The sequence below is a fragment of the Maylandia zebra genome, linkage group LG16 (assembly GCF_041146795.1).
Source record: "Maylandia zebra isolate NMK-2024a linkage group LG16, Mzebra_GT3a, whole genome shotgun sequence".
Classification (NCBI taxonomy): Eukaryota; Metazoa; Chordata; class Actinopteri; order Cichliformes; family Cichlidae; genus Maylandia; species Maylandia zebra.
The window spans coordinates 16545908-16573845 of record NC_135182.1 but is presented as its reverse complement, the minus strand read 5'-3'; the positions used below and the strand labels follow the sequence as shown (position 1 = coordinate 16573845).

The 27938-nt window shown below is 41.1% G+C and overlaps 3 protein-coding genes across 4 annotated transcripts; 2 read left to right on the top strand and 1 right to left on the bottom strand.

Annotated features, from left to right (window-relative positions):
- The first annotated feature begins 784 nt into the window (after positions 1-784).
- On the top strand, positions 785-14095 carry piga (phosphatidylinositol glycan anchor biosynthesis, class A). 2 transcript variants are annotated; one of them, XM_004551337.6, is made up of 7 exons: positions 785-906; positions 2071-2553; positions 2630-2900; positions 5451-5583; positions 5923-6055; positions 9705-9911; positions 10955-14095. In XM_004551337.6, the coding sequence occupies exons 2-7, from the start codon at positions 2107-2109 to the stop codon at positions 11195-11197; spliced, it is 1434 nt and encodes a 477-aa protein (XP_004551394.1). In that variant the 5' UTR covers positions 785-906; positions 2071-2106; the 3' UTR covers positions 11198-14095. The 2 variants fall into 2 exon arrangements, with proteins under 2 accessions (XP_004551394.1, XP_076730966.1); XM_076874851.1 differs by lacking the exons at positions 9705-9911; positions 10955-14095 and adding an exon at positions 7398-9696.
- A 372-nt stretch (positions 14096-14467) lies between these two features.
- Positions 14468-18706, top strand: asb11 (ankyrin repeat and SOCS box containing 11). Its single transcript, XM_076874852.1, has 5 exons — positions 14468-14505; positions 15835-15985; positions 16067-16201; positions 17124-17312; positions 17530-18706. Exons 2-5 carry the CDS (start codon positions 15838-15840, stop codon positions 17652-17654), a joined length of 597 nt encoding a protein of 198 aa, XP_076730967.1. The 5' UTR covers positions 14468-14505; positions 15835-15837; the 3' UTR covers positions 17655-18706.
- A 1867-nt stretch (positions 18707-20573) lies between these two features.
- Positions 20574-27415, bottom strand: LOC101471274 (gastrin-releasing peptide receptor). The gene is made up of 3 exons (XM_004551402.2): positions 27079-27415; positions 25272-25623; positions 20574-23049 (listed from the first exon to the last, which is right to left on the bottom strand). Exons 1-3 carry the CDS (start codon positions 27306-27308, stop codon positions 22735-22737), a joined length of 897 nt encoding a protein of 298 aa, XP_004551459.2. The 5' UTR covers positions 27309-27415; the 3' UTR covers positions 20574-22734.
- Positions 27416-27938: the final 523 nt, after the last annotated feature.

The following is a 27938-nucleotide window of genomic DNA, read 5'->3' as shown; positions in this document are numbered from 1 at the left end:
TGAATGAAAAATGAAGTAAATAAAACCTCAGATATTACCTCAGTGTCATTTTTTATTGATTAAAAAATAAGCCAAATACAAAAGCATGTATATTAAATCAAGTACACACTATGATTCAAAAGATTGTATAGCCAGTTTTACTATTGTGGCTTTATCAGTCTTTCACATCACTGTGGAGAAATATTTGACCGTCTGTTTCCATTCACTGAGGTTTGCAGTCATTCGTGTGTGACTCTTTTGAGGTTCTGCCACAGTCAGTGAGTCGAGATGAGGGCTGAACTTTCTACTGTGCCATTACAACATATTTATTCTTTTCTTTTTAAGCCACTCGTTACTAGATTTTTCCTGATTCTTCACATACCAACCTGGTTTTGGATCACTGCTTCAGTCTGTCATTTGTATCAGTGTTTTGTATTTCACAGAATTTTATATATTTAAGGAAAATATTGCAAAACCTTAATTGTAAAGGCTTAGTCTATAAACAGCCGTAATTTAAGTTACCAGTTGATAATGCTGTGGAATAAAAGTGTGTAAGTAAATCGTCCCCATTACTTCACTTTATTGTGTGACTTTAACAATATTAAAACAACAACAGCAACAAAGCACAAAAAACATGCATGGTGATAATTTCTGGATTTAGCATTCGCACTTAAAGACGTTTATAACAAGTAAGTATGAAAGAAAAACGAATCTTAACCTTTGGTTTTATTTTACTTGTAAAAAAAAACAAAACCCTCAAAGTTTAAATGTCACATATAGTTTCACTTCCTTGCAGCATACGTCAGCTACCACGTTCCCAGTGACGTAGAAAACACCAGGAAGTAACACAGGCGGCTAAGTGGCTAGCTCGGGGCTAGCATGTAGAAATGAAATCAAATCTGGAAAAAGACTGACTTTCCACCCACGGTAAGGCAGGTTGGACTGTGAAAGCGGTTCGCTGCGATGCTTGTTAAGGTTAAATGCGAAGAGGTGTTTGTCTCCATGACGTTTATACATAATGCGAACAAGTGTAAAGCCTAAATGCACTGGAGCTTAGAGGAGTTTGCTACCTCACATCAGCAAATCCGTTCAAGTGTTTTATTTCGGTTTGTGTTAATGGGTAGAAGTAGGGAACTTATAGACATGGCAGTACTCTCGGTTTGGGGTTGTCTGTGAGCTGATATCGAACCTCCACACACTGTGCAAACATGTATGTGATGATATGGATACAAGCCTATTCAGACTGCGCTGCAAAGGTTACTTTGGATGACAATGACCAAGGCAAAGGGTCAAAAGGTTTCTTCTTTATTCCTACTTTTTAAATGTTAAATAAAACATCTCTGCTACAAATCGGCTGGAAAGTTTTAATGTGCGGCTTTGTTGACACTGTCAGAGAGGTGTCGACGTGTAGTGGTGAGATTTTTGTGTGTTTCTAATAAAAACAATGGAATCACATTTCAGGACAGGTGGACCCAGCAAAGTTTTCTGCCCTTACAAGTGTTTCCAAGGTGCAGGTAGAAGAGGATAAAAACTCAAGAAGTTAAAGCCACAGCAACACTTGCAGGTCAAAGACCAGTGTCAGAATGCCCATATTACTTTAGGCTTTGAACGTACCATGATTTTTAAAAAAATTATAAATATCAGTAGACTATACAATAGAATGCTTATAAAAAATATATTATCAATTGACCCCTCTATCCGTTTTCTTAACAACTTATCCAATTCAAGGTCACAGGACGCTGGTGCCCTTCATTGAGTGAGAATCTGGGTGCTCATGTAATAATATATCTATCGCCCTTTTTTTGTTAATATATTACTTTATAATACTTTTTTTCACCAACAATTCAGCTGATTCAGGTCAAATATATTTACTTTGAAAAATGATTATCTTAAAAAGTCACTGATGGGAAGCCTCTTTTTTTTCCCAGTATTTTTTTTAATTATTAATCCTTTATTTATCCAGGTAAAAATCTCATTGAGATTCAAATCTCCTTTCCAAGACTTGGCATCATGGCAGCAAAAGTCAAAACCCATACAACACATAATCCATTAGAATTATACTTATTGTTAACTATTAACTATTTCTTTCAGCACTGATCAAGTACAGAGACACTCAAGAAGCATACCATGGGTCAGCGCCGGAAAGTGGCAGCAGGGAATAACCCTTCATCTCAGAGAAACTCTGGAGTTTCTGCACAGGCTGCCAGGGTCCACAGCAGGAAGCACAACATCTGCATGGTGTCTGACTTTTTCTATCCAAACATGGGAGGAGTAGAAAGTCACATTTACCAACTCTCCCAGTGCCTGATTGAAAAGGGGCACAAGGTGGTAATTGTCACTCACGCCTACGGCAGGAGGAAGGGTGTCCGGTACCTGACCAATGGCCTGAAGGTATACTACCTGCCCCTGCAAGTGATGTACAACCAGTCCACAGCCACCACCTGCTTCCACAGTCTCCCGCTGATGCGCTGTGTGTTTGTCAGGGAGCGCATCACCGTCGTGCATGCACACAGCTCCTTTTCTGCCATGGCCCATGATGCATTGTTCCACGCTAAGACCATGGGTCTTAACACAGTAGGTGATTCAGGTAATTTCCCGTGTTTCTAACATGATGCTGTTTAAATCGCTAAAGAGTGTTTGTCATTTGCAGGTTTTCACTGACCACTCGCTCTTTGGCTTTGCTGACCTCAGCTCTGTCCTGACCAACAAGCTCCTGACTGTGTCGCTGTGTGACACCAACCACATTGTGTGTGTGTCCTACACAAGTAAGGAGAACACAGTTCTACGCGCAGCACTCGACCCAGAGATAGTGTCCGTTATTCCCAACGCTGTCGATCCTACAGACTTCACACCAGACCCCTCCCAGCGACAAGATGACAGGATCACAATTGTTGTCATCAGCCGTCTCGTCTATCGGAAAGGTACTGAGAAATTTGTTTTAGACGCTGTTGCATCTACTTGAAGCAGCAAGGTGCTATGCTGAATAGGTCACAGTCCTTTGTTCAGGCCCTCACCCTAAAACAAGTAAAAAACACATTTTTGCTATAAATTCAGTTAATTTTAGTTCGTTTTGTGAACACTCATTACAGTTTTAGTTAGTTTTCCTTTTTTTGTTTTTATTTTTATTTCCGTTAACGAAAATGTTTTTTCACTTCTAGTTTTCGTTATTTCGTTAGTTTTCGTTAACGATAATAACCTTGGAGCCACCCAACTTTATTTTTCAAGTAGCTTAAAACTTAGGATATCTTGGTATGGTGTGTAGTGTGTCCTTACATTTGAGGAAACTGGAGAAGTGGAGGACAAAAGAATAAGTGACAGTCTTTAAAAATCTGTCTACAGCAGATGAAGAGTACCTGAAAGTGATGTGCTTAAGAAACAGGAAAAAATCCAACAGATCTGATACAGTAAGAGAGAGATGCACCTGGACCATCAGCTGATCCATGTACCTACCATTCACTGAAAACTTATCAAAAATAATGTCAGTGGAAGAGTACCAAATTACACAAGAACTGGACTGCAAATGAGTGTCAGCAGCTCTTATGGGTGAAGGATCCAAATTTGACATTTTTAGTTAAAATCATTGTTATTATGTGTGAAGATGATCGTGGCTCAAGAGTTGGGAGGTCGCCTTGTTATCGGAAGGTTGCCGGTTCGAGCCCCGGCTTGGACAGTCTCGGTCGTTGTGTCCTTGGGCAAGACACTTCACCCATTGCCTACTGGTGGTGGTCAGAGGGCCCGGTGGCGCCAGTGTCCGGCAGCCTCGCCTCTGTCAGTGCGCCCCAGGGTGGCTGTGGCTACAATGTAGCTTGCCATCACCAGTGTGTGAATGTGTGTGTGAATGGGTGGATGACTGGATATGTAAAGCGCTTTGGGGTCCTTAGGGACTAGTAAAGCGCTATATAAATACAGGCCATTTACCATTTACCAAGACGGGCAGGAGAGAGAAACAGTCATTTGTAAAACATGCTGGAAGCTCTGCTAGTTCAGGAAAAGCATCCCTGGAAAGAAAAATGTGCAATCAAACCTGGGCTTAAAGGGCACAGTATATGTAGCTCTGTTTCACTTAATAGTTTTAGAGCTACAGAAATAAAAATTCAAGTGGGGTTCCTCAAGGATCAGTTCTCGGTCCATTACTCTTTAATTCTTAGTGCTCCCACTTGGCACTTTCATAAAAAATCATAATACATCCTGTCAGTCTTGCATAGATGATACAGTTGCTCCTATCATTTACTTCTGTTCATAAACCAGTGAGCTTCGTTGATGACATTAACTTCTGGATTTCTCAAAATGTTTTAGAACTGAACAGAGACGAATCAGAATCAGGCTGCAGATGTGGCCGCGCCAAAAAGAAAACAGTGAAAGTATACACGTCAGGGACAAGGGGAGGAAAAAAAAGAACTCTACTCAAACTGGGCTCCTTACTGGGAGACCAGTTTGAGGACAGTAAAAAAACACCAGCACAAAAAAGCACATGAATATTCACATCTTACACCATGTAAAAGGACGTGACATGCAACGGGGGAGGGTATGGGGTAAGGAATGATCCGGTGCAGACAGCAGTCGTCTTGTCCTGCAGTCGCTGGACAGACCTGCTGTCTACATCAGGTGGGTAGCAAGCATCTGGGGTGTCTGGAATGGTGTAGGGTAATGAGTGTACATCTGTGTCAGTGTACGTGTGTGTGTGTGTGTGTGTGTGTGTGTGTGTGTGTGTGTGTGTGTGTGTGTGTGTGTGTGCGTATCCTGTGTTCACCCGCTTAAGCAAAAGTCAACAGTCTAAACACAGTCCCGTCATCAGGGAAGAATTTGTTGTTCCGGAGCGGCATGAGTGAGGCAGATGGTTGTTTGGGTTAATGTGAACAACTGCATCCAATTTTAATGCAGAATTACCTGAAAAATCCTTTTATTGGTTCATAAAACTCACACTGGTTTGGCCTCCCAGTGCAATAAGTTACACTACACCTAGACCTCTCAGGTTATCAGGCGTAGATCTTTTAACTGTTCTCAGAAGAAGATCAAAGCATGCCAAGAAAACTTACCGTTACTGTAGATGTGTTCTTTGGAACATTGGAACAAGGTGCCTGCTGACCCAAGATGGCTTGCATCTGTGCCGACAAACAAAAGCACGGGCTTATTGTGTGTGTGTGTGTGTGTGTGTGTGTGTGTGTGTGTGTGTGTGTGTGTGTGTGTGTGTGTGTGTGTGTGTGTGTGTGTGTGTGTGTGTGTGTGTGTGTGTGAGAAACTTGGACTTTATCTCTTTGTAAAGTTTGTTGTTTTCACTGTCTTAAGACATTATAGACTTACTCTTATTTTGATGTATTTACCTTCTATGTTAAGAACCTCAAGGTTACATGTAATGAAATGTACTATGTAACTAAAATAGCCATTGCCTTTGCTTTCCATATGAAGTTCAGTAGAGAACTGCATCACTCTAATAGTGGAAGGAAGTCTTCACTTTCTTTCCTTCTTTGCAGGAATTGATCTTCTTGGTGGAATAATCCCGGAGCTTTGTCTCAAACATCCTTACCTCCACTTCCTGATTGGCGGAGAGGGACCAAAGAGAATTGTTCTGGAGGAAGTGAGGGAGAAATACCAACTACATGACAGGTACTGCTGGATGCGCTTATTTCCTGAGATAATGATGTCGGCATCTTTCAGGATCTATTAAAGCATGTCTAAGTATTTGTATATTAAATCGTGTCTGTGTTACAGCTTTAGTTTACTTTTCTTACCACAGGAGCAAATCTCATATAAAGAAACTTTTTGTAGTATATTAAAGAACCAACACTGTTATAGAATTTAATTAACTGGAATTTACTGCCATTGTTTTGTGTTTCCTTTACGTTTATTCAACACCTGGAAATGATTGTAGATTAGTAGATAAACCCAGGGTCAATCACTGGGTTCCTGAGTAAAGGTGCTACCACTGTGTTTTGATCTGCACAGGGTACGTCTGCTGGGCGCTCTGGAGCACAAAGATGTGCGTGGGGTTTTGGTTCAAGGCCACATCTTCCTCAACACGTCGCTCACTGAAGCGTTCTGCATGGCCATTGTGGAAGGAGCCAGCTGTGGACTGCAGGTTTGCTGCAGTTTCTGTTCCTCCAGCCATAAACCACGTTAAGTTCCACTGTGATGGGGTTAGCTGCTGTCTGACAGATCTGTCATTGATACACAAGGTCAATGATATGAAGTCCGGTAGCAGTGACTCTCGGTGTCAGGATTTCCTTATTTCACTTTAAGTGAAACAGCTTTTTTGAGATAAACACACCAAACATTTGAGAATATTTCTTTAATACAAATGGGAGAGGGCACATCTTGCTGCTACAAACATGCCACAACCTGAAGGACGGTTTAACCAGATTAGCTACATGATGTTATTAGATTGTGGGGGTAAACTTGTACATGCTTGTCATTACATGGTGCAATATTTCCCTCTAGCTTTATCATAGTATCAATTTTAACATCTTGTTTACTTACCATTTAGCGTGCCAATCTCTTAAGATAATGACATCTTCTGATGCACAACCAGTCATTTTATTGGAAACAGGCCAATATTTGACCTAAGTTGCCCCCAGTAGTCATCCGAGGGGCGACAGATCTAACACTGAATCTTTAGACCTTAAGCTCAGTTCATGTCACAAATCTAAGCAAAGAAAATGCAGATAAACTTTTAGTTTTTTATAGAATATATAATAATGTAATAATGAAAATTAGACTTTATCAAGACGAGGCACTTTCAGATCACAGAAGCAGCTCTGTGAAAGCCCATTCGGCCAAGCGGAGCCGGCACAACTCAGTTGAAGATGCTGAAGTGTTCTTGTGGCAGATTCGCCGTGGGCGTGTGCAGCTCATCTCATACCGCTGCTTAAAAAAAACTGAAGTACATGAGGGAGACGTGGGAGAGGGAGGATAGACCTTTATGTAAGAGCGGCAAATGCCAGACAGCAGCTAACCGCATCACAGTGGAACTTAATGTGGTTTATCGCTGGAGGAACAGAAACTGGAAATGTCATTCTTGTTATTTCGTGACGTTAGACCTACAGATGGAAAAAAGTAACCTGAGAATCCATGAGAGAATCCTCTTACCTCCAGGTTATTTCCAAAAGAAATTACATTGGGAGCTTAATTTCTTTTGGGATGAAAATGCCTTCGAGCTAACAAACAGGCCCGTTTGTTATTCTTTCCTACTAGAGGGAATCCTCAGGTTTCATAACTATGGGGAAAAAAACGGGGAAACACACGCAGGTGGCATTTAATAACGTAATTTCTTCTTACTTTCTTAGTCAGACTGTATGATGAGTTATACCCTTTTCTGCAGATTCTTACACAGATATGCGTACAGAGATTACACAAAAAATAATTGCTTATGGGAAGACGCAATGAGTAACCACTCTTTATCTGTGATTTATTGGGACACGTAGGTTGGACATAAAGTTGAACATAAGTTGAACTGTGCCATAACACAGGGCAAGAAAGGAGACAAGCACAATGCAGCAACTTATAGTGTAAAGTGTGAATGCTGTTGGAAGAAGAAGACCAGACACCAGCGAGGGAGGATAAGAAGGACAGACGCAACAACATTGTCATCCCCTATGTAGCCGGTGTATCAGAAAAACTCAGGAGAGTTTTCTCCAAGCATGACATCCCGGTGCATTTCAGACCCAGCAACACGCTCAGACAGAAACTGGTTCACCCGAAAGACAAAACGCCAAAACACAGACTTAACAATGTGGTGTATGCTGTACAGTGCAGCGAGGAATGCCCAGACCTCTACATTGGAGAGACCAAACAGCCACTTCACAAGCGCATGGCACAACACAGAAGAGCCACCTCCACAGGACAAGACTCAGCAGTCCATCTGCATCTTAAGGATAAAGGACACTCTTTCGAGGATGCCAATGTTCACATTTTGGACAGAGAGGACAGATGGTTTGAAAGAGGAGTGAAAGAAGCCATCTATGTCCACTGTGAGCGACCATCTTTGAACAGAGGCGGGGGTTTACGACACCAACTCTCTGCCATCTATAATCCATCATCATCATCATCATCAACTTTATTTATAAAGCACTTTAAAACAACCACAGCTGACACAAAGTGCTGTACATTGGAACTGTAAAATAAAATTACATGAGATATAAATAAAAAACAAATAAAAGAAGAGTGAAATCATTAATTAAATAACTACTGCATTAAAAAAGAAACTAAGTCTCACTGAGGTTAAAAGCCAAGGAATAAAAGTGGGTTTTAAGACGTGATTTAAAAGTGGAGATCCCTTCCCAGACGCCTTAACGCCCACTCACATCCTGGGCCATCTGATCTCAGGAATTCGCATGATAAGGTGGGGCCAGGTTTCACAATGAACACACCCGAAACTCTGGCTGCGACCCACACCCAGTTTCACACCTTGGCTCAGGCGATTAGAGGATCATCAGGGGGTCCTTTTGTCCCTCTGTGGGGGGTCACTCCCACTAGGTTTATATCTGGGACTCTCCACCATTTGACCTTAGAACTGAAGAAGCTTCTAGGATGAGAGGTGAAACGTCTTCAAGCAACTTAAAGAAGTCCAGACGCTTTTCTTTGCAAGCTCCTTTGACTACGATGACCTGGATGACTGAGAACCTTCACAGACAATGCTGTTGGATGTGTATATTTACAAAAATACCTATATACACATTTATCTTTAACACCTTGAGCTCAATCAATAATTAATCTATCAATAAAAATGTTTTTAAAGACAATTCAGTTTGTAAACATGGAATTCTTTACTCTAACTTTATTTTGTTAGTAATATTCCAGTAAAGTGGAGTTTATTTGGGAAGCTTTTGGATGTTGATTGCTGTCATATAAACTTACCAGACACTTTATTAGGTACACCTCGCAGGTACAGGGTTAGACACTGTTTTGCCTTCAGAACTGCCTAAATTCTTCATGGCACAGAAATGGATGGTGGACGTGCAGCTGTCATGATAGCATCACACAGCTGGACATCCACAACGGGAACCTCCCTTTTCTTCAAATCTCAAAGCTCAGTCCACTTGAGCTAATTGTGATGTTCAAGAAACCAGTTCGAGATGATTTGAGCTTTGTGATACTGTGTGTTATCCTACTGGAAGCACCCATGATAAGGTGGGCATGCTGTGGTCATGAAGTAATTGACATGATTACCAACAGTACTCAGTTAAGATCAGTGCTCAGCTGGTCCTCAGGGGCCTGAAGTGTGCCAAGAAAATACCCCGACATTAGTCTGCACTGTTGATGCAAGGCAGGATAGAGGTCCTCTGACCTCTGACATCAACAAGGCATTTTCTCCCGGAGAACTCCAGAGCACGGAATATTTTCCTCTTTTTGGCTGATCAGATATTTGCTATAACAAGCAGCTGAACAGGTGTACCTAATAAAGTGGCTAGCATTTCATTTTCCATGACTCCTAATCTTTATAACTTTGTACATCTTTGATTGAAATTGTCACGTTACCATAGTGATATGAAAGTGGGTACACCCTGACATCACTGTTTGAGGTTCCAGGTACAGCAGAGCTTCCTTTTTCAGGTGTCCACAGAGCTGTGGTGCTAGTTTTAGCTTGAGGCCAAACACACACAGTGGAATTTTGCTAATAATCATTCCATGACATATTTTATACTTCAGGAAAACTTCTGTTTTTCTGTTCTCTCTTTTTTGCGTGTGTGTATGTGTTTGTCAGCATCTGTTTTTTGTCTCTGTTTTCTTAGGTGGTTAGCACTCGTGTGGGAGGCATTCCAGAGGTGTTACCTGAGGGTTTGATTACCCTGTGTGAACCCACCGTCCGTTCATTGTGCGCCGGTCTGGAAGCGGTCATCGCTCGGCAACGATTGGGCAACGTCCCGTCGCCTGCTTCCAATCACATGCGTGTGCGAAACCTCTACACCTGGAGGAATGTTGCGGAGAGGACCGAGAAAGTAGGTTCCCCAAAGACACCCACACTGGACCGTGTGCATGTAACAGCTTGTTTTACATTTTTGAAGAAAATGCTATCAAAGCATAACATTTTATTGTGGAAAATAAAAGACACAGGTGTGCCCTTTCATCACAAGGACATTTTCATAAATTGAAAACAGCAACTACTCTGAATCTTGATCAGATAACTCATTGGACGACTGCACCATCAGATAAGGCGTCCAGATTACCAGACTTTGCGTAAACATGTTTTCTCTAAACATTTCCCACAGTATCTGATTTCCAAAAAACTCTCTCTCTTGCATCATGCTTAGAAACTTGTGAGGTAAGAGATAAAAAGCTGAGGCACATCAAATTTATCTTGAGTGTCCTTTTTTTCTTTAATTGTACAACATGCTCAAACACATCTAACCTGGAGACGAGCTTTGCTCATTCATTATTTCTTATGGTTATTTTTGTGCCGGTGCAACTACGCTACCAAATATGCTCTTGAAAGGTACAGGAAAACCTCTGCTGTATGCAAATTCCTGTATGAAACTCTCTCTCTTTCTCAAGCTTGACAGTCATGCAAGGCAGCTAGACCTGACAGTTGTGTTTAGTTTTTTGGTATTTTCTAAGTGCTTGGCATTGCTCCATGGCTCTGTTAAACAATGGCATACCTTTAAAAAAAAAAAAAAGCTAGCAGTGTGTTAAAGTGCACTCTGAAGTCAATGTCAGTTTGTAAGCAGAGCCCGGCCTGTGAAACATCGCGGCACATTCAGGTACAACCTGTGAACTCTCAAAACTTGTATTCAAATAGCCAGAAATGTTTTTAACATACAGAAGTTTCTGCAATCAGCCATTTTTTCTTCTTCTTTCACAGCATTTTTAAAAAATAAACACAGCAAAACAACAACAACAAAAGTCTATATCAGTATTTAGAATTTCTAAAACAAATCCAAATCTAATCCTAAAAAATGTATTCCAGTTTATGTCTAGGTGGTGGTTTTTACATGTTTAACTACTGAAGGACACTCAGGTGATCAATGTGTTTTTTCCCTGTCAGGTGTACGACAGGGTGGTCGGAGAGGAAGTTCTTCCCCTGGACAGACGGTTACGGAGGCTGAGGGCTCACTGCGGCCCCGTCGCTGGCTCCATCTTTGCGTTTGTGGCCGTGCTGGACTTCCTCTTCCTGCTGCTCCTGCAGTGGCTGATGCCTGATGGGGTCATGGATCTCGCCGTCGACGCCACAGGCCCTCAGCGACAGTGGAGACAGGAAAAGAGCCATAAAAATGAGGCTTACTCCTGATGTGCCACAGAGAGCAACAGAAACAGAAAGTTGATGACAGTGACCTCTCAGCACCTCTGCCTCTCTTCAAACTGCTTATATAAGTTTCCTATGTGATCTTCATGGTGCGGGCTAACATTTTGTTTACATTTACTCACCAAAAGGGAGTTGGTGGAAGAGACTTTTTTAAATAACTGGAATTTGTTGCACACCTTGCGAATTTATAAGCACTTTTTGAAAATGTAAAGATGACATTGAACAGAGAGGGTAAAGGGCTGGCTGCTTGTAAGCTCACAGGGAAACAAAGCTACTGTAACTTATCGAGAGACCTCAAAGTTTGTTTTTTAAATAAAATCCACTGTTTTGTGAAGCGTGTCAGAGCATGTGCAGCGGTGTACACGCTCCTACCTACTGCGGTACATTTGTGAATGAGGAAGCGTCTAAAAGTAGCTTTCATGATTGACACTCCTTTGAAACCTGCGAGCTTTTTTTTCTTCTTTTTTTTCTTTTCTTCAAATGATAAGTAAACTTTCAGAAAACCCAACGTGGGAACCAAAGTGTACTTTCTAATATATATGGCATGTGCTATGTTCTCACATGTAATTTTTGCAGATCCTGGAGAGGCATCAAACAAATATTTGTTTTGTAGATGAATCTGATTGTAAGGAAGAGTGCCAAAAAAAATCACACTTGTGAAAAAGGAGCTGATAAATAGGTGTCGCTCTTCAGGGTCAGCGACGGGGATTTGCAAGACAGAAACAAACATCATATCAAGAAGTTCAGCATGTGTTCAATGTTAAGACAACATGTTCCTGTTGGAGCTAGGGACTTTTTTTGTTAGTTTAAGGCATTTCATTTAGTTCATGTGGCAGTAATATATTTAAGGGTCTTATGGGGCTTGTCCTGGTCTGTGTGTCTTTAAGTGCTTTGTTGAAGACACCTCATGATCATTCTAGCAGCTATTGTAATGTAATGCATATACCGTTAACTCTGGCCATTCACTGGGGTGAGAGTGGGTGGAAGGTGGTAATGTGGGGGAGGTGACCAAGGGCCCAGATAAGAGAGTGAGGAAGGCCGGATTCAGGTTTGTGTATCTGGCTGGGTGAAGGAGGTGAAGGAATCTGCTGCTGTTTCGTTTTCACCATGGCTGCTGTGCAAACAGACGTTTCCCTGTGGTCGCAACCTTGGGAGAGGCCTTTGTCCATCTACGGAGGGTTGGTTTGTAACTCGCTGATGGCCGGTGAGTTTAATGTTTGTATGTTTTTTTTGCATCAGTGTTTCCAGGCCTAAAAGCTGTCCATGTGAAGTCTGATGCTGCTGTAGACAATACAATCTGGGATGAAACCGGTTTAGCATTTTAGGGTTGGGGGTCATGTTGAGAAACCAGAAGTCATAGCTGGACTGGCTAGCTGGATCAGTCCAGGCAGTCCAGGTGGGCCGATGGTAATTTTTGGTTTAAATGGGCCGATGTTTTGTTGTTGTTGTCTCCCCCCCCCCCCCCCCCTAACCGTGTAAACAGTGACAGGTGGCGGATTGGATAGATGCTGGCAGACGTGTAAAAATAACTCAATTGTTTGGTAGTGGCTATGGTGGAGCTTTCACAGATTCAGTAAAATTAGCAAGTGGTGGAAGCCAGCAGGTGGATGGGGGGGAGGGGAGGTGGAGAGACCCAAGGCGGCTGTCAGGTGAAATGAGCTTCAGGTAAGAAGTTATGACCTGCAGTCTGTCTGGGTCAGATATAAACCAAGTTTAGGTGCAGTTTATTTTTGTTGTGCTAACTTTTTACAGTCAGTGACGATAACTCATACTGTGTACTAGCTAGCATGACGGAGTTTCTATACAGTTGGGTGGGTGCTATGATGTTACTGATAGTGAACTTTATTTTATTCAAGGTTAGTTAGTAGAGTTGCCTACCGTCCTGTAAAAAAACGGAATCCTCTGGTATTCAGAGTTAATATTACATGTTTTGTATTGAGCTGAAAATAAACGCGATTTGTCCCGTACTTCAGCTACAATAAAAAAAGAGCCGCCTCTTCTTCTCTCATTCTCCCCCTCCCTCTCTCTCCTGCTGCTACTTCAATCATGAAACTGATCAATGATCAGCTGATCTGCTTTTCTCTCTTGCTTGTTTATCTCCCGCTTTGCGCCAGAAAGAGGAAACTAGCGGGGGTCGCGTTAAACAGCAGAAGCGCCTTTAAACTTGATCAGCTGTTGTTAGAATTTATTTAATATTACTTTCTAGTATCAGCTGATGTTTGTTGGAGCCACAGCAGTAAAAGCTGCTGGTCATGATGTCGGTTTGGTTATCTGGTGAGAGGGAAACATGAAGATGAAACCAGGAGATGTCCTTACTGAATCATCAGAGCTGTCAACAGGTTTACCTTTTAGGTGACATGAATGGGTTGAAGGAAAGCTATGAACTGTTTCTGAGAGACAAATAACACCAGGATCCTTTTTTTATGTAGCTGACAGCTGGTAACTGTGCAGGGGCTTTTGCCATGGGGCCAGGTAGGGCATTAACAGGGAAAGGGGGGCACAAAGAAATACTTTTCTTTGTTATTCTCATTTAAAATTTCTAGCTTTTAACAAATAATTATCCGAATCTTACAACCAAAGTTTTCATCTGATGTCAAATTTATAGAAATCCATTATTGTACGCAGTAAGTTTTTTTTCAGGGTCCCAACACAATTTCCTCAGAAGAAAGTACTGTACATGATGCCAATATTTTCCCACATTTTCTAGATACTGTACTAGTACTTTGTGTAAAATGCCATCAAAAAGTCAGTTAAGTTTTATTCTTTCTCACCTGTCTTTGTCTCCTTTCACTTTTAAAAGGTTGCCATGTTAGAAAGAATATTTTGCCCTGCCATGCTGTTTATTGATGTGGTAAATAAATAGTTTATGAAAATATCACTAAATCTGTCATTTATTATTTTTAATATTCAGTAATGGTCATGTCTCACCTCTAGTCTTCTCTGTCTTAATTTCAGGTTTCCACCATATGTTGTAGATAGTTCAGGAAGTTAACTCAACCAAGCAGTCTTTGGGTTTCGGCTAAGTACTGTTTAGAATACCAGAATAAGGAGGATGGTGTAGGTTTAAGTTTATTAGATTGATACATATATACCAACAAGACTGTGTACATCACTGTCACAACAACGTTTGTTTTCATTCAAAGGCTTTATGGTTTTTCCTATAATACCTGGTGGGCCGGTCTCTAGTCAAAATGCCTGGGCTGATTTTTTTTTTTTTTTGTCCCAGTCCAGCCCTGCCAGAAGTGTGTTCTCGTTACGCTTGTGCCAAGTTTCTTCTGGATAATGGAGCAAATGTAAGAAGGAACAGATACATTTTTCTGTCATCAAAGAAACCCACAAGTTTTATTTTGCTTATCCTTTTTGAACTTGATGCTTGATGGAGATTATAGATCATTTGGCTATTGCCCAAAACAAATGTGAGGCCAGGCATACATTTGATTTATGTGACGTGAGATAATTAGGTCATCGCTCACTCTTGGTATTTCTTTCTTAGACAAACAAAGACTTGGAAAATGATTCTGTTTAACTTGTCTAGCATTAAGGTTTCATCAAAAGGAAAAACCCACAGAAGTATAAGAACGTCATATCGTAAACCCTCCTTTGTTGTGCTAGCATGGTCTCAAACACGTTTCAGAACCTCAAAACTTTGAAATTATGTACAGATGCACCCTAAAGAGGTTACAGAAAAGGCTACATTTTTAAAAAATATATTAAATTAAGAGCATTTGGGTTGGAATGCAGGCATTTAAAGTCTTTTTTTCCAAATAAAGATTATTTTTGCACTCATAAGATGAATTACTTTATCTGATATTTTGTATTTAGTGATAAGAATTTATGTACCGTCTCATTGCTTTGATCATACATGAAAGTGGATCCCTTCACTTTTGGTTTGAAAAGTATTTGATGGATTGAAACTCAATCCTAAACTTCACATACACTAATAAAACACTGGGGGTTGGGGGAATCTAACAATTCGTTTTATCATTGTTAAGTTGATATAAAAGACTTTGGCTTGTGTCACAAGAGAGCAAACCCAGCAAATGGACTTTAGGCCTTCATGTATTAAAAACAACCCCTATATTTAAAATTATATTAGCTTGTCCAGCTAAATAATCAGAATATTAGTGAGGGCTTATGTGTAAGTGCCCCAATAACCTCATGGATGGATGGATGTTATAAAAATGGCTAATTTTTAAATAGTTAATGCAGTTCTTTTGGTAAACCAATTAATTTACAGCTGAAAAAATCTGCACCTCAGTTGCTTGATTTGATTGGTTTGAGCATCGTACTCACTTTCCTGTAAATTTCACTACAGGATGCCTGAAATTGTGCAGTTCAAAAAGAGCTGAGCTCATTTGCGAACTCACAGATTCTCCCGCTTTAACACAGATTTTTGTTTTCACACGTTTTAAACCACATCTGGTGTTGTTGCTGAAGAGTTTAGATTTTACTGGAGAAAGGTCAGAGCTGAAATCTGCATGCAAAGAGGCCTTCAGTTGTTGGTTGTCTCGTGTGTTTGCTCTGTTTGAGCATTTGTGTATGTTTGTGTCACATGCATGAATAAATAAATGAGGTACACTCCGTTCTTTTGGATGCATTTCCTCACAAACATCATTCTCAAGGCAATGGCAGTGTCAACAGATGGCGCCACACCTCTCTTCAATTCCTGCAGCAGCGGGAGCGCTGCCTGCCTCAAGCTCATCCTGCAGCACAGTGCCTCCATCCACACCACCTACCAGCTGGCATCTCCAATCCATGAGGCTGCCAAGAAAGGTACACAAAGGTATCCATTTACAAGAAATTTCTGGTTATGAATGTGGACTACATGTCAGCATTTGTCATCTTCTCCTCCAGATCACAGAGAGTGCCTGGAGCTGCTGCTGGCCCGTGGAGCTCAGATTGATCTGGAGCTGCCTGACGTTGGGACGCCACTCTACTCTGCCTGCATGGCCCGGGCTGCAGCCTGCGTAGAGGTGCTGCTGTATTCAGGTAATATAAGTCAGGAATAATCACCAGTCACACCTTTGCTTTTTGTTTGTTTCAGTCATGAAAATTAAGGCACTTCAAGGCCCAGTCTGTATAATAGTCTGAAGTTTTTTTTAATGAAAAACTCCACTCTTTTAATTACACAAACCAGTCTATCAAACAGTTGTTTCAGCAAACACAGTAACAGCTCTTTTATTCGCTGTATACAGTTGTAAAAGAAAGAAAGAATCAGATTTTAAAAAAAACAACTTCTTGATTCTTAAACTGAGTCAGAGGTGCAATGATTAGTTAATTATTTCATTTAGTGTTTTCTCAAACGAGAGGATTTCTTCCTTTGACATAACTTAGTTGTGAAGCTTTTCTTCTGTGCCGCCTTTCATCTTTGGGACTTAAATGCTCAAACTAGACTGCATATCTTCGAGTTTGGCTCTGCTTATCAGACAAACCGAGGCACTTGAAGGTATCAGTTGACATTTAACAAGTCTGTCTTGGATTTTGCACGTTTGAAACGATAATCGCCGAGCAAAGGTGAACCAACAGGACAGAACCGTTCGTTCCAGCCATATAATATTTAAATACAGCTGACATTTTTTGTTTCTGCTGGGCTCTGAGTTACTTTTAGTGGCACGCTCTGCAGTTTCTCTCTATCGCTTTCCATCGAAGCAGAAACTCGGTGTCACAGTTCACATCAGCACACGTTTAAAAGCTTTTCTAATCAATCCAACCTGTCAGACGTAACAGCCAGTCTCAAAACTATTCAGAGCTGTGCTTTGGATTTATTTTTGAAAACTTTTTTATTAGTAGCTAATATATAACGACGTGCTGCTTTAACAATAAATCACTTACAACACACGGATGGGTTTTAATCAGAATTGTGTGATTTGCGTGCTGTTATGTGTTGAACTCTGTTTGCATGTTTGAGCAGGAGCAGATGTTCAGATCGGATGCGGGCCGGACAGTCCTCTGCATGCTGCAGTTTTGGGGGGAGGAGCTGACGTTGTGCATCTTCTCCTGGACTTTGGAGCTGATGGGTGTCGCAGGAACGCCGAGGCGAAGACTCCTCTTGATCTGTCGAAGCCAAACAGCTCAGTGAGAGCTGCACTGCTGAGCAGAGGTGTGTTATTGTCCTGTCATTATTTCATATTGTTATTATTGTTTTACATTGTTTCTTTTTAATGGTATTTTTATATTGTTAAGCACTTTGTGCAGCATCGTCTGTGTGGAAATGTCCTATATAAATAACTTTGACCTTGACCTTTGACCTTTTTGCACTTACATAGAGGACCCTCACTTCCTTTTATTAACAGCTGTGATCTGCCTCCTGTTCCCAGGTCCCTGCTCTCTGTCTCAGCTCTGTCGCTTACGTATTCGTCGAAGTCTCGGAAAGAGTCGTCTGCACAGGGCCTCGAGCCTCTTTGTCCCTCACAGTATCAAGGACTTCCTCCTCTACCAATGACACATCTCTGCCGTCCTTTGCTTTTTTTTTTTTTGCTTTTTTTTGCTTCGCCATTCAAGAAGAAAGGATAAAAGGCGTCCACATTCAGAGAGTTTTCATCCATAGCTTCATAATTCAGATGCTTTTAGTATTATAATAACAGCTTTCTGAGAACTGCTCAATGAAATCTTTTGGATACAAGGGAGGGACGCTTCAGGATAAGCTCTGTTCATCCTGCAGGGACTTTAATGTATCAGGTTTTTGTATTTTTGTACTTTCTTTTCAGCGCTCATGAATTTTACATGATTCCAAAGTGTTTTTAAAGTTGAACATCGCCAATTTTACACATCAAAGTCTTTTATGTTTGGGAGTACTTGTGCATATATTAAAAATAAGTTGTATAAAAACTAGCTCCACAGGAAGCTTTGTGAATGTCATTTGAATAAGCATCAGCTGGGGGTGAAAACTGCAGATCAGACCTTTTTGTAGCTTTGTAGCAACCACAGACTGTGTGCCTATGAGTACAACACAGGAGAATTCACACCACTAATGTTAGAGAGTTGCATTCTGGGTAATGCAGGTGGCAAGTTTTGGAAAAAAACAAAATCTTATGTTAAAATTCTTTTTCTCATAAATGTTTCTAATGGTTTTGTAAACTTTGAATGTGGCCTGTTTTGTTCACATTTCTGTGTTTTTATTTGTGGAATCTTTCGTATTGCCGTTAGTACACGGGCCGAGGTGGTCATCACACATCGTCTCTCTGACATCACACAGAGTAAGACTGAGGGTTTCTGAGCACCTCACAGGATGCTTTATAACTGCTTTAATTCTTCGTGATGCTGATTCAAAAAGGCGCCTGAAACATTCCTCATACAGTTTGGTCAGTGTTGATATGACAGCATCACACAGCTGCTGCTGATGCTTCGACTGCGCATCCATGACATAAGTCTTGCGTTACACCACATCCCATAGGTGCTCTGCTGGATTGCGATCTGGTGACTGTAGAAACTGTTTGGTCACAGTGAACCTGTTGTCATGTTCAAAAAACTAGTCTGAGATGATCTGAGCTTTGTGATATGGAGCATTAGGACAGTAACTAACTGAACTAAATCAAATAATACAATATATTACAAGGTTACAAAATAGCCCGAATAAACACAAAACACTGTAGTTATACATTTTCCAGTATATTACACATAATTAAATAGTTGAAGTTGAGGTGCTTCATATCATGTTGGCTTTATTTCTTCTGTAGAGGATGTGCTGCGGTGTGTATTTGTGTGCTTTAGATGGAGGAATTGTACTGCAAGTTAGCCACAGGCAGAAATGATTTCCTTTGTCGGTCAGTGGTGCATTTAGGGTAATCCAAGTCTTTCACTGACTGTGCTCCTGTGACTGGACCTCATGGAGTGGCTGGGAGGTACTGTCTGGCATTGTCCTTATCTTGGACAACAATACTCAGATATGCTGCAGGATGTTGGTACCAACAAGCCCAAGAAAATATCCGCGCACCAATAATCCCCAGCAGCCTTAATCAATGATACATCATCTGAATGTTGCAGCAGAATTCCCATCAGTCCAGGAAACATTTTTTAAATCTTCTGTTGTCCAGTTTTGATGATCTTGAGTCAATTCCAGCTTGATGTGTTCTCCTGCTGCTGTTGCTCGTCTGCTACATTTCACTGTGGATTCAAGGATGTTCTGCATTTCTTTGTCTTCTCTGAGTCACTGTTGCCTTCCTATCAGCTTGAAACTGTCTGATTATTCACCTCTGAAATCACCGAGACATTTTCCCCAAGAGAACTGCTGCTCCGTGGATATTTTATCCTTTTCATTCAATTCTCTCAGCTGGAAATTCAACACAGCATCTTGACCATTCCTACATGGATAAATGTACTGATTTGCTGCAATGTGACTGGCTCATTAGATATTTCTGTTAAAGAGCAGTTGAAAATAAAGTGGGCGGTGAGTGTATTTATGTCACAAGACGCACCTCAGACACCATCCTGAAGAGAACTAAGCTTCTGGAGACAAACTGTTTTATGCTTGATTACGACTGAGCTGCGTGTGAATGATACATTTGTGTACTTGCACGTGCTGTGGCTCAAAATAAGAGTTTAATAATGAGGGGCAGAAAAATAAAAACAAAATATACTGAAGGAAAACAGCAGCTGCAGTAAAGGATCCAAATAACTGAGGGTTAGAGTGTGTTTTGTGGCGGATGTTGCTCAGGGGGAATTAATTTTCTGACTTCAAATGTCACTCTGAAAGGTCACCTCTGCAAAGACCTGAAAGAACTTGTTGGAACAGATTTAACTTGACGTGTCTTCACCGAGACGGCAAAGAAAAACCTCAGCCTTCAGAAAAGGCTTTGTAAGGGCTGTATATAGCATGTACCGCTCATTTGTAAAGGTGTGTATTATAATGAGTCTCCTGCTGCTCAGTTTGAAACTCAGCACTTACCATCAAACTCCTGATATAAAATTAGGCCTTAATTCATTGCTGATTCATTCAGAGATTACAAAAAACCTCAATCGGGCAATTAAATAAAATTATTACCAACAAGATGATTTTATGTCTCAGTTCTGAGCTCCGTTCGGTCGAGTCGCTCGTTAGGAAAAGGTCACACAAGCAGCTCAGGGAAAGACTTTGTACTGCGATACAGACGAACTCATCCCCAGGTTTTATATTTATTTAGGTTTAATGAAATGCAAAAAAAAGGTTGCTTAAAAAGGAGAACTGGAGATATTAATACAGCAAAATGTTGAGAAACAAGGCATCCGTTATTTCTAAGTTGATGCTGGACTAATAAGGCCATTTTATGTTTGTTTATTCTTCACATTTTTACCACAGTACATTAATTTTTGTTGGGATTGACATTCTTACCCCGACAAAGGACGACACAGAGCAGTTGAGGTTATATTTCGTGACTAAAAATTAGTCACAAAATAAAAATTTAATTGAATATTCGTCCAAATAAAAGAAATGAAACAACAACTTCTGGTTGCTTTAAATGGCTGCAGCATTACATCAAAAGAAAAAGAAGGCTGTTGGGTTCATCTTCAAACACGTTACTCTGAAGCAACAAATATCTGCTGAATGTAACTGATACACTGCACAGCTGTACACAAGCAATCAACACTTCACTACCTCACATTACTGCACACACAATGTGTGATATCTCACAGTTTTAATAATGGGATTAAAAAAAACAGCCAATAAATGTGGCTTAATGTTTCTCTGCAGTACACTGAAGCGCACAAGTTACTGCGTTCAGCTTGAAGATTTTTACAGCTTATGAACTTTCAAATGTCACAGGCGATCGCTCCTCCGCTGACATTTTTCCTTAAAAATGGCATACTGTAGATATAAACAAACAACAAAATAAATATTGAGCCATTTCATGCATGGTTCACAACGCAAGTGGGAGTGGAACACGTCATTTAATGCAACAGAAAACTATACAATATACAACAACGCCCAGTTTTATTTCGCATGGTTTGTGGTTTTACATCTGCAAAGATTTGAGATAAACATCTGCATCATGTTTTTAAAGAAGACTTCATATAACTTTTTTATATTATAGGTTGACAGATGTTCATATTCAAATGCACTCATTGACCACCTTATTAAGGGTTCACAAATATCTAATTAGCCCATCACATGGAAGTGACTCGATGCATTTAGGGATGTAGATATGATCAAGATGACCTCCTTAAGTTCAAACCGAGCATCTCAGTGTGGAAGAGATGTGATTTAAGTGACTTTGAACGTGATATTGTTTGTTTCAAAAAATGCTGATCTCCTTGGATTTATTCCCATTAAACTCTCTTAAGGGTTTACAGAGAATGGTCTGAAAAATAAAAAATATCCAACGAGCTGCAGTTCTCTGGGTGAAAATGTCTTATTGATTTCAGGGGTCAAAGGAGAATAGTCAGGCTCATTTAAGTTAATAGGAAGGCATTATTAATTCAAATAACTCATTACAGCCCAGGTCTGCAGAAGAGCATCTCTGGATAGGCTACAGCAGCAGAAGACCACACTAGGTGCCACTCCTGTCAGCTAAGGACAGGAAACTGAGGCTGGTTCAATGGGTTCTAATTTCTGCTGGACCCTTTGACTAGTAGGATCAGAAATTGGCATAAACATGAGCATAAGAATGCATCCTGTGTTGTATCAATTGTTCAGGCTGCTGGTGGTTTAATGGCGTGGGCGATTTTTCCCTTAAAACCACCAGGGCATCATTTAAACACTCAAGCCTACCTGAGTATTGTTGCTTAACATGTCAATCCTATTATGACACCATGTATCTATCACTGATGGCTGCTTCCAGCAGGATAGCACACCATGTCACAAAGCTCAGATCATCTCAGGTGTTTTCTTGAACATGACAATGAGATCACGGTACTCACATGGCCTCCACAGTCACCAGATCTTAATCCAGCAGCTTTGGGATGTGTTAGAACATCATGGATGTGCACCTGATCTGCAGCAACTCTGTGATGTTGTTGTATCATTGTGAAGAGAAATCTCTGAAAATTCTTACTAGTATCTTTTTCCATCAAACTTGGTTTAACTCAGTACTAGTATGGTGTACATAACAAAGTTGCTCGTGAGTGTATGTTTTTTTTTTTGCCTTTCTATTTTTGTGCAGCGCTGAGATCAACTCATCATACATTTCCTCATACAGTAACATATGGCAGGCACAGCCTGCAACACTAAGCAGTGGTTTTAGTTTATCCATAACATCTGCTTGTATTTTAACAGATATGATTTATACAGTTACATTTTGGTAACCCTGACCACATGTAAGGCCAAAACAAAAGTTTTCAAAGTTTTGAAACTTGAAAAGTTTTAAATGTGTTCTTAGTTTTCTGATTGTCTAGAATTGGGAGAACAATGTATGAAGAACCAAAATTACATATTCTGACTGTTCAGACTTTGGTTTGGGGTCATCACGACAACTTAGACCTCAGAGGATCTTTAATTCATTAAATTCAGGTACTATTATGATATAATAATTTTCTATCATGTTACTGAACTTAAAAGTGGCTCAAATCCTGCCAAAGCATGGGCGTGAAGTTCATGAACACCGATTGGTTCAGACGGTCGTTACATTTGTGCTCCTGCTGCTCTGGCTGCGCAGCTCTGTGGGAGCGGAGCAGCACAGAAGCTGCTTTTTGAAGTGTTTCCTGAAGCGTTTGCTCATCAGGTACAGAGCAAATGGGTTCACACAGGAGTTGGTGAAGGCCAAGATGCGAGCGCACACGCTGGCGACGAAGTGGCCCAGCGACGTGTCCACCTGGTTGTAGTGGTAGGAGCGGTACAGGTAGATCACATGACTCGGGAGCCAGCAGAACGCAAACAAGCCGACAAACACAAGCACAGTTTTAGCCAGACGCTTCCTGGACCTGATCTGACAGGAGAGGAGAGAGAGGAGACAGTAAGTTCTGCATCAAATGGATGGATGGGTGGAGCTTTAGGTCTGAAAAGTAGAGCCAAATGATTCTATGCAATGGCCAGCAGGGGGCGACTCCTCTGGTTTAAAAGAGAAGTTTGCCTGTATAGAAGTCTGTGAGGAGATTACCTAACTTTGCCCTGAAATTATAACCTCGGTGAACACTTTCCTGATAAAGTTTTGGCCTCAGTCGCTTGTTTAAGGTGTTTTTGAGTCTTTCATGATATATACTTTATAAATGAGGATCTAATTTAGAGTAAAAGAAGCAATAAAGCAAGGTGTGCTGTAGAGAATCATTTGGCATTAACAGTTTGACTTGTGGAGAAATTATTGTTCAGTGAAGCTATCACATTCGCAGTATGTGCGTGGCCTGTCTACATGCAGAAACTGTATGTTGTCATATGGGCACAGTGTCAGAAATATGTGGTGCAGCTGGTCTGTAGATACTCCAGGTTGTGCTGCTGCTGGTCCATCAGTCGGCTGAGGAGAAGAGTGAAAGACAAAGTGTTCACTCCTGCCTCTGTCTCTGTTTTTCATGCTGTATTTTGTTTGACTGCATCACAGCAAGACGGTCCTGGGTTTGAATCCACCATCTGGTTGGGACCTTTCTGTGTGGAGTGGGGAGAACCCACGCAGACATGAGACACAGTTTATCCCTGTGTCTGCGTGGGTTCTCACAGGTACTCCTGCTTCCTCTCACAGTCCAAAGACATGCAGTTAGTGAGGTTGGTTTACTTGGTGATTCTAAATTGCTCATAAGAGTGAATGTGAGAGTGAATGGTTGTCTGTCTCTCAGGCCGGTGATCTGTCCAGGGTGTACCCCGCCCCTCGCCCTATAGTATCAGGGATAGACTGCAGCACCCTGGTAGAGTAAGAACTGGATCAACACAAGCCTGAATAGAAAAAAAATATTTTGTTCACATTTCTGGTGAACTCTGCTGTTGCTCCCATCCCTGTCACCCCGATATGTTGACTAATCACAGCATCATCCATGCTGAGCAACATTTGGGATTTTTGAGTACATTTGCGTTGGTTGAAAACCCTCTGAATAGGCTCTATGTACGCAAATACATATGAATATTGGACACAGTCACTGTAGCATAAATGGATCATGAATGTGAAGTTGTCACACTTGGTTTCACAAAACTAGGATGGCAAAGGCCAGAACTTTTAAATTGAAGCTTCAAAACAGGACTTTACTAAGCAATTAACCCAGTGTGTAACACCATTACAAAGGCCTCATTAGACATAAAAGTCTACAGTCCAAGGTTGTGTTTGTGTTTTTGTGAACTGAAGGGAAGTTTTCACTTTGGCAGATAAAAAGGTGAATTTCTTTTTCTAAATTTGCACTAAACCTTAATTTTCAACTATAATTTGCAGTTAATCAGGGGTTCAGGGACTCCTTTACTGGGAGACGTTACCAGGCAACCAGATGAGTAAAAGAAGAAAAAACCTTAACCCCCCCCCCCCCCACACACACACACACACACACACAAAACCCCAACAATGTGTTTTCAGACAGTGGCCAGCAATTACTTTCATTATCAGCACATCCTAATTTTTTCTTTAATAACTGTTTGATTTTAGTGCATTGAGTGAAAAATGTCCTTCATTCACTGAGACCCAGTTTAACATCTTCACAGTGCTCAGCAAACTCAGAGATGTGGTTCAGTATCTGACAAATTTGAGAATTCGGAGTATTATGATAGACGAGTAAGATGACCTGATGGTTAGTGTGAATCATGTCCACAGTTTCTTTCTCTTTGTCTCTGTTGGCTTTGAAATAAAGACAAATTAGTCCACCTCTAATCGCCTTTCAGCCAACTAACTGACCTCTGACTGATCCTTGGGCTCCCAGTGCAGGTTAGTTTCTGGGTTTTTGGAGTAGGAATGAAACTTTAATGGACAGTGGGGATCAGTAGGGTCCCAGCAACAAATGCTCCAGCTCCTGAAGATGTTAATCTGGATAAAATGTGCCAATTAAAGTGAATTAAGACTTTGGATACAGCTGTTACCCCTGCACCCAGTGGTAAGCTAATTAATTGTGTGAAGCCCTGTGAGTCCCATGTCTAATCTTCTCAGATCAGAACAGAATGATCCTCAAAAAGAAAATAAAAAACAGCAAAAAGATGAATCTATTCTGCATTTCAGAGCAGAATAAGAAGAGCTCGGGGTCTGACCTGCTTCTGAAAGTGCAGGTGTCCCTCGGCGGGGATGTCCGCGGAGCTTCTGACCAGACTGCGAGCGATGAAGCAGTAGTAGACAGATATGATGAAGAGGGGCATGATGTAGAAGATGAGGAATGAGGCGGTGGAGTGGATCTTCGGGTGGAGCTCCCCCGCGTGAGGGTAAGGGGCGCAGGTCACAAACGTCTCATTGGTGTGGCTGGTGGTGAAGGTGTGCAGGTCGGAGAAGACGGCTTCGGGCACAGCCAGAGTCACCGAGAGCAGCCAGATCATCCCTGCGCGTAAACCGATGCTCAGAGCAGCACTGGACTTGTTGATGTCCAGCGGTTTGACGATAGCCTTGTACCTAGAGGAAGAAACAGCATTTGTGAATGAAGACGAGCTCAGTGCAGTTTCTTCATTACGCATGCAATCAAAAACAACCACAAAAAAAAAGAGAAACGATTATCTCATGGCTGATTTTTAACAGCAGGCACGGTTGATTTTTTTCTAATCAAACCAAATTATCTCTCTGTGGCAGAGAAAATTAAAGCAGGCTTTGAATGAAAGGAAGCAGAAGATGAGAAAAGCTCCTGTGGCGGAAGTCAGAATGCTAATTACAGCTGGTGTTAAATACTCCAACTGTGGCTCAGTGTTTTCCTACAAGATATCTTAATAGCAGCAAAGCAGTGAACAAACAGAAAAACACTTTGATGGCTACGCTGCAATCAGCTTGATTAACTGTCACGATCTTCCTGTGTCTTTATTAAATTTGCAGGACAATTAAACACACTGGAAACTAAAAGCGTCCTCGACATATTTTCAGACATTTGCTTCACTTCAATTTTCACCCGGAACCCGTTTTTGATCTTAGTTCAGCACAGTGACTAATAATCCTCGGACGTGGACTCATCTATGCACGTGTGAAGTCAATATCTCAAAAAACAACAACAAAAAAACAAACAAAAAAACCAAACAAAGTAAACCCTTTTGGCAACTACAGGAGAATGAAATAATATTTTTTAATGATTGGTTTAACCAACAAGAAAATGTTTTCTTTGTACTGAATTCATGATTTTCTGGGGCAACAAAGTCATTGTTTAATTCTCAAAGATCTGAGAAGAGTCTGACAGACAGATATTTTTCCATTTTTCTGCTCAGATCATTCTTTTTTCTTTTTCGCCTCTGACTCTGTGCAGGGGTACGGGCCCCCAAGTGTGAAGCTTTATTTATATTTAATCAATCTATACAAATAATAGCGCACTTAGTATTCCAACAAGAGCCTGATGTTTATCGGGTTCCTCTAAAATCTCATTTAAACCAACAGAACCGATTCTTCATTTAACCCAGAGGATTCAGAGACACTGCAGTGGTGCATGCTTGTTGTTGCATGTGGGCAAATATGAACACCGAGCATGAGATTAATAGAGATTAGCTCAGGTTGCTTTCTAAATATAGATTTGTTTTTTCAAATATGTTAAACCATATACTGTTTTCATTTATTAAACAAATTGTTATTTATAAAATTCCTGCAGCATTTTAAAACATAAATCGAGAGAAAAAAAAACATCTGCCTGGCACTGATTCTAAGAGCTATTTACAAAGAGGAGTTAACTGAACTACACAAACAGTCAAATAATCAAAATATTTTTTTGGATGCAATTTGACTGTTTTAAAATTAGACTTTCTACATCTTGTGTCTACAATGCTGGAGCCATGCGTAAAAGCGCATTTCCCTCCATCATTTGTAAGCATATTATCCTGCCGTTAACACAACAGCACAAAGAGTTATAGTAGCTCAGACTGGCTGTGTGACAAGTACCGGTCAGCGGAGAGAGCAGTGAGAGTGAACACGGAGACTCCCACAGAGGTGAGCTGGATGAAAGGGATCAGTTTGCATCCGACGCGGCCGAAGAGCCACTCGTCCACCAAGTACCGGCTGGCGTCCACCGGCGCGCAGGTCACCAGTAACAGCAGGTCCCCCAGAGCCAGACTGGATAGGAATAAGTTGGGCACCGTCCGCATGGACCTCACCAACAGACACGTCTTCATTAAAGTGACATTTCCAATCAGCCCCACGATGATGATGATCCCGTAGATAGCAGCGATGCCGATACCAGGGAGCCAGATGCTGAAGTGGTGCTGCTGCTCTCCTGCGGACTCCCAAAATACCCTGGAAACATTCAGGAGCAGAAGTGTGCTGTCCTCTGGGGTTAACAAGAACGACTCCTCCAGCGACATATCGGTGGTCTTCAGTCTACTATTTCAGTCCTAATAATCATGCCTTTGTTGGCTGCTTTTATAAACGATACCTCCCTGCTCACGCGTGCGTCACAGGCTTAAAGAATGGTGGGTATAGTGTGATCTGACAGAACACTTGTGTTAAAGGCACTTAAAATCAACATATTCCTCCCTCAGAGGCTGGGAGGGCTATTTACATGTTTACATACACATGCTTTCTAAGTAGGAATCCAAGAATATGATTGATATGAAGGAATCAGCCTTTCAGTGAAGGCTGACACCAAAGGAGTGCGTAAAATTGAGGTTACGCTGCGCATTTGGTAACAGAATGATATCAAGATGTCTTAAAGATCAGTATAACTCACGACTTAACATCAACATAAAGAGATTTCACATATGCCATCAAGTGGATTTTTTCTAATCATACTGGTTAACAATTGA

Excerpts from the sequence above, each read along its gene's own strand:
- piga (XM_004551337.6), top strand. The coding sequence starts at position 2,107 with ATGGGTCAGCGCCGGAAAGTGGCAGCAGGGAATAACCCTTCATCTCAG. Across the intron at positions 2,554-2,629 it reads AGACCATGGGTCTTAACACA|GTTTTCACTGACCACTCGCT; the intron begins GTAGGTGATTCA and ends TGTCATTTGCAG. Across the intron at positions 9,912-10,954 it reads TTGCGGAGAGGACCGAGAAA|GTGTACGACAGGGTGGTCGG; the intron begins GTAGGTTCCCCA and ends TTTCCCTGTCAG.
- asb11 (XM_076874852.1), top strand. The coding sequence starts at position 15,838 with ATGGCAGTGTCAACAGATGGCGCCACACCTCTCTTCAATTCCTGCAGC. Across the intron at positions 15,986-16,066 it reads CCATGAGGCTGCCAAGAAAG|ATCACAGAGAGTGCCTGGAG; the intron begins GTACACAAAGGT and ends CTTCTCCTCCAG. Across the intron at positions 17,313-17,529 it reads AGCTGCACTGCTGAGCAGAG|GTCCCTGCTCTCTGTCTCAG; the intron begins GTGTGTTATTGT and ends TCCTGTTCCCAG.
- LOC101471274 (XM_004551402.2), bottom strand. The coding sequence starts at position 27,308 with ATGAAGACGTGTCTGTTGGTGAGGTCCATGCGGACGGTGCCCAACTTA. Across the intron at positions 25,624-27,078 it reads ACTGCTCTCTCCGCTGACCG|GTACAAGGCTATCGTCAAAC; the intron begins GTACTTGTCACA and ends TTCTTCCTCTAG. Across the intron at positions 23,050-25,271 it reads ACCTGCACTTTCAGAAGCAG|ATCAGGTCCAGGAAGCGTCT; the intron begins GTCAGACCCCGA and ends CTCTCCTGTCAG.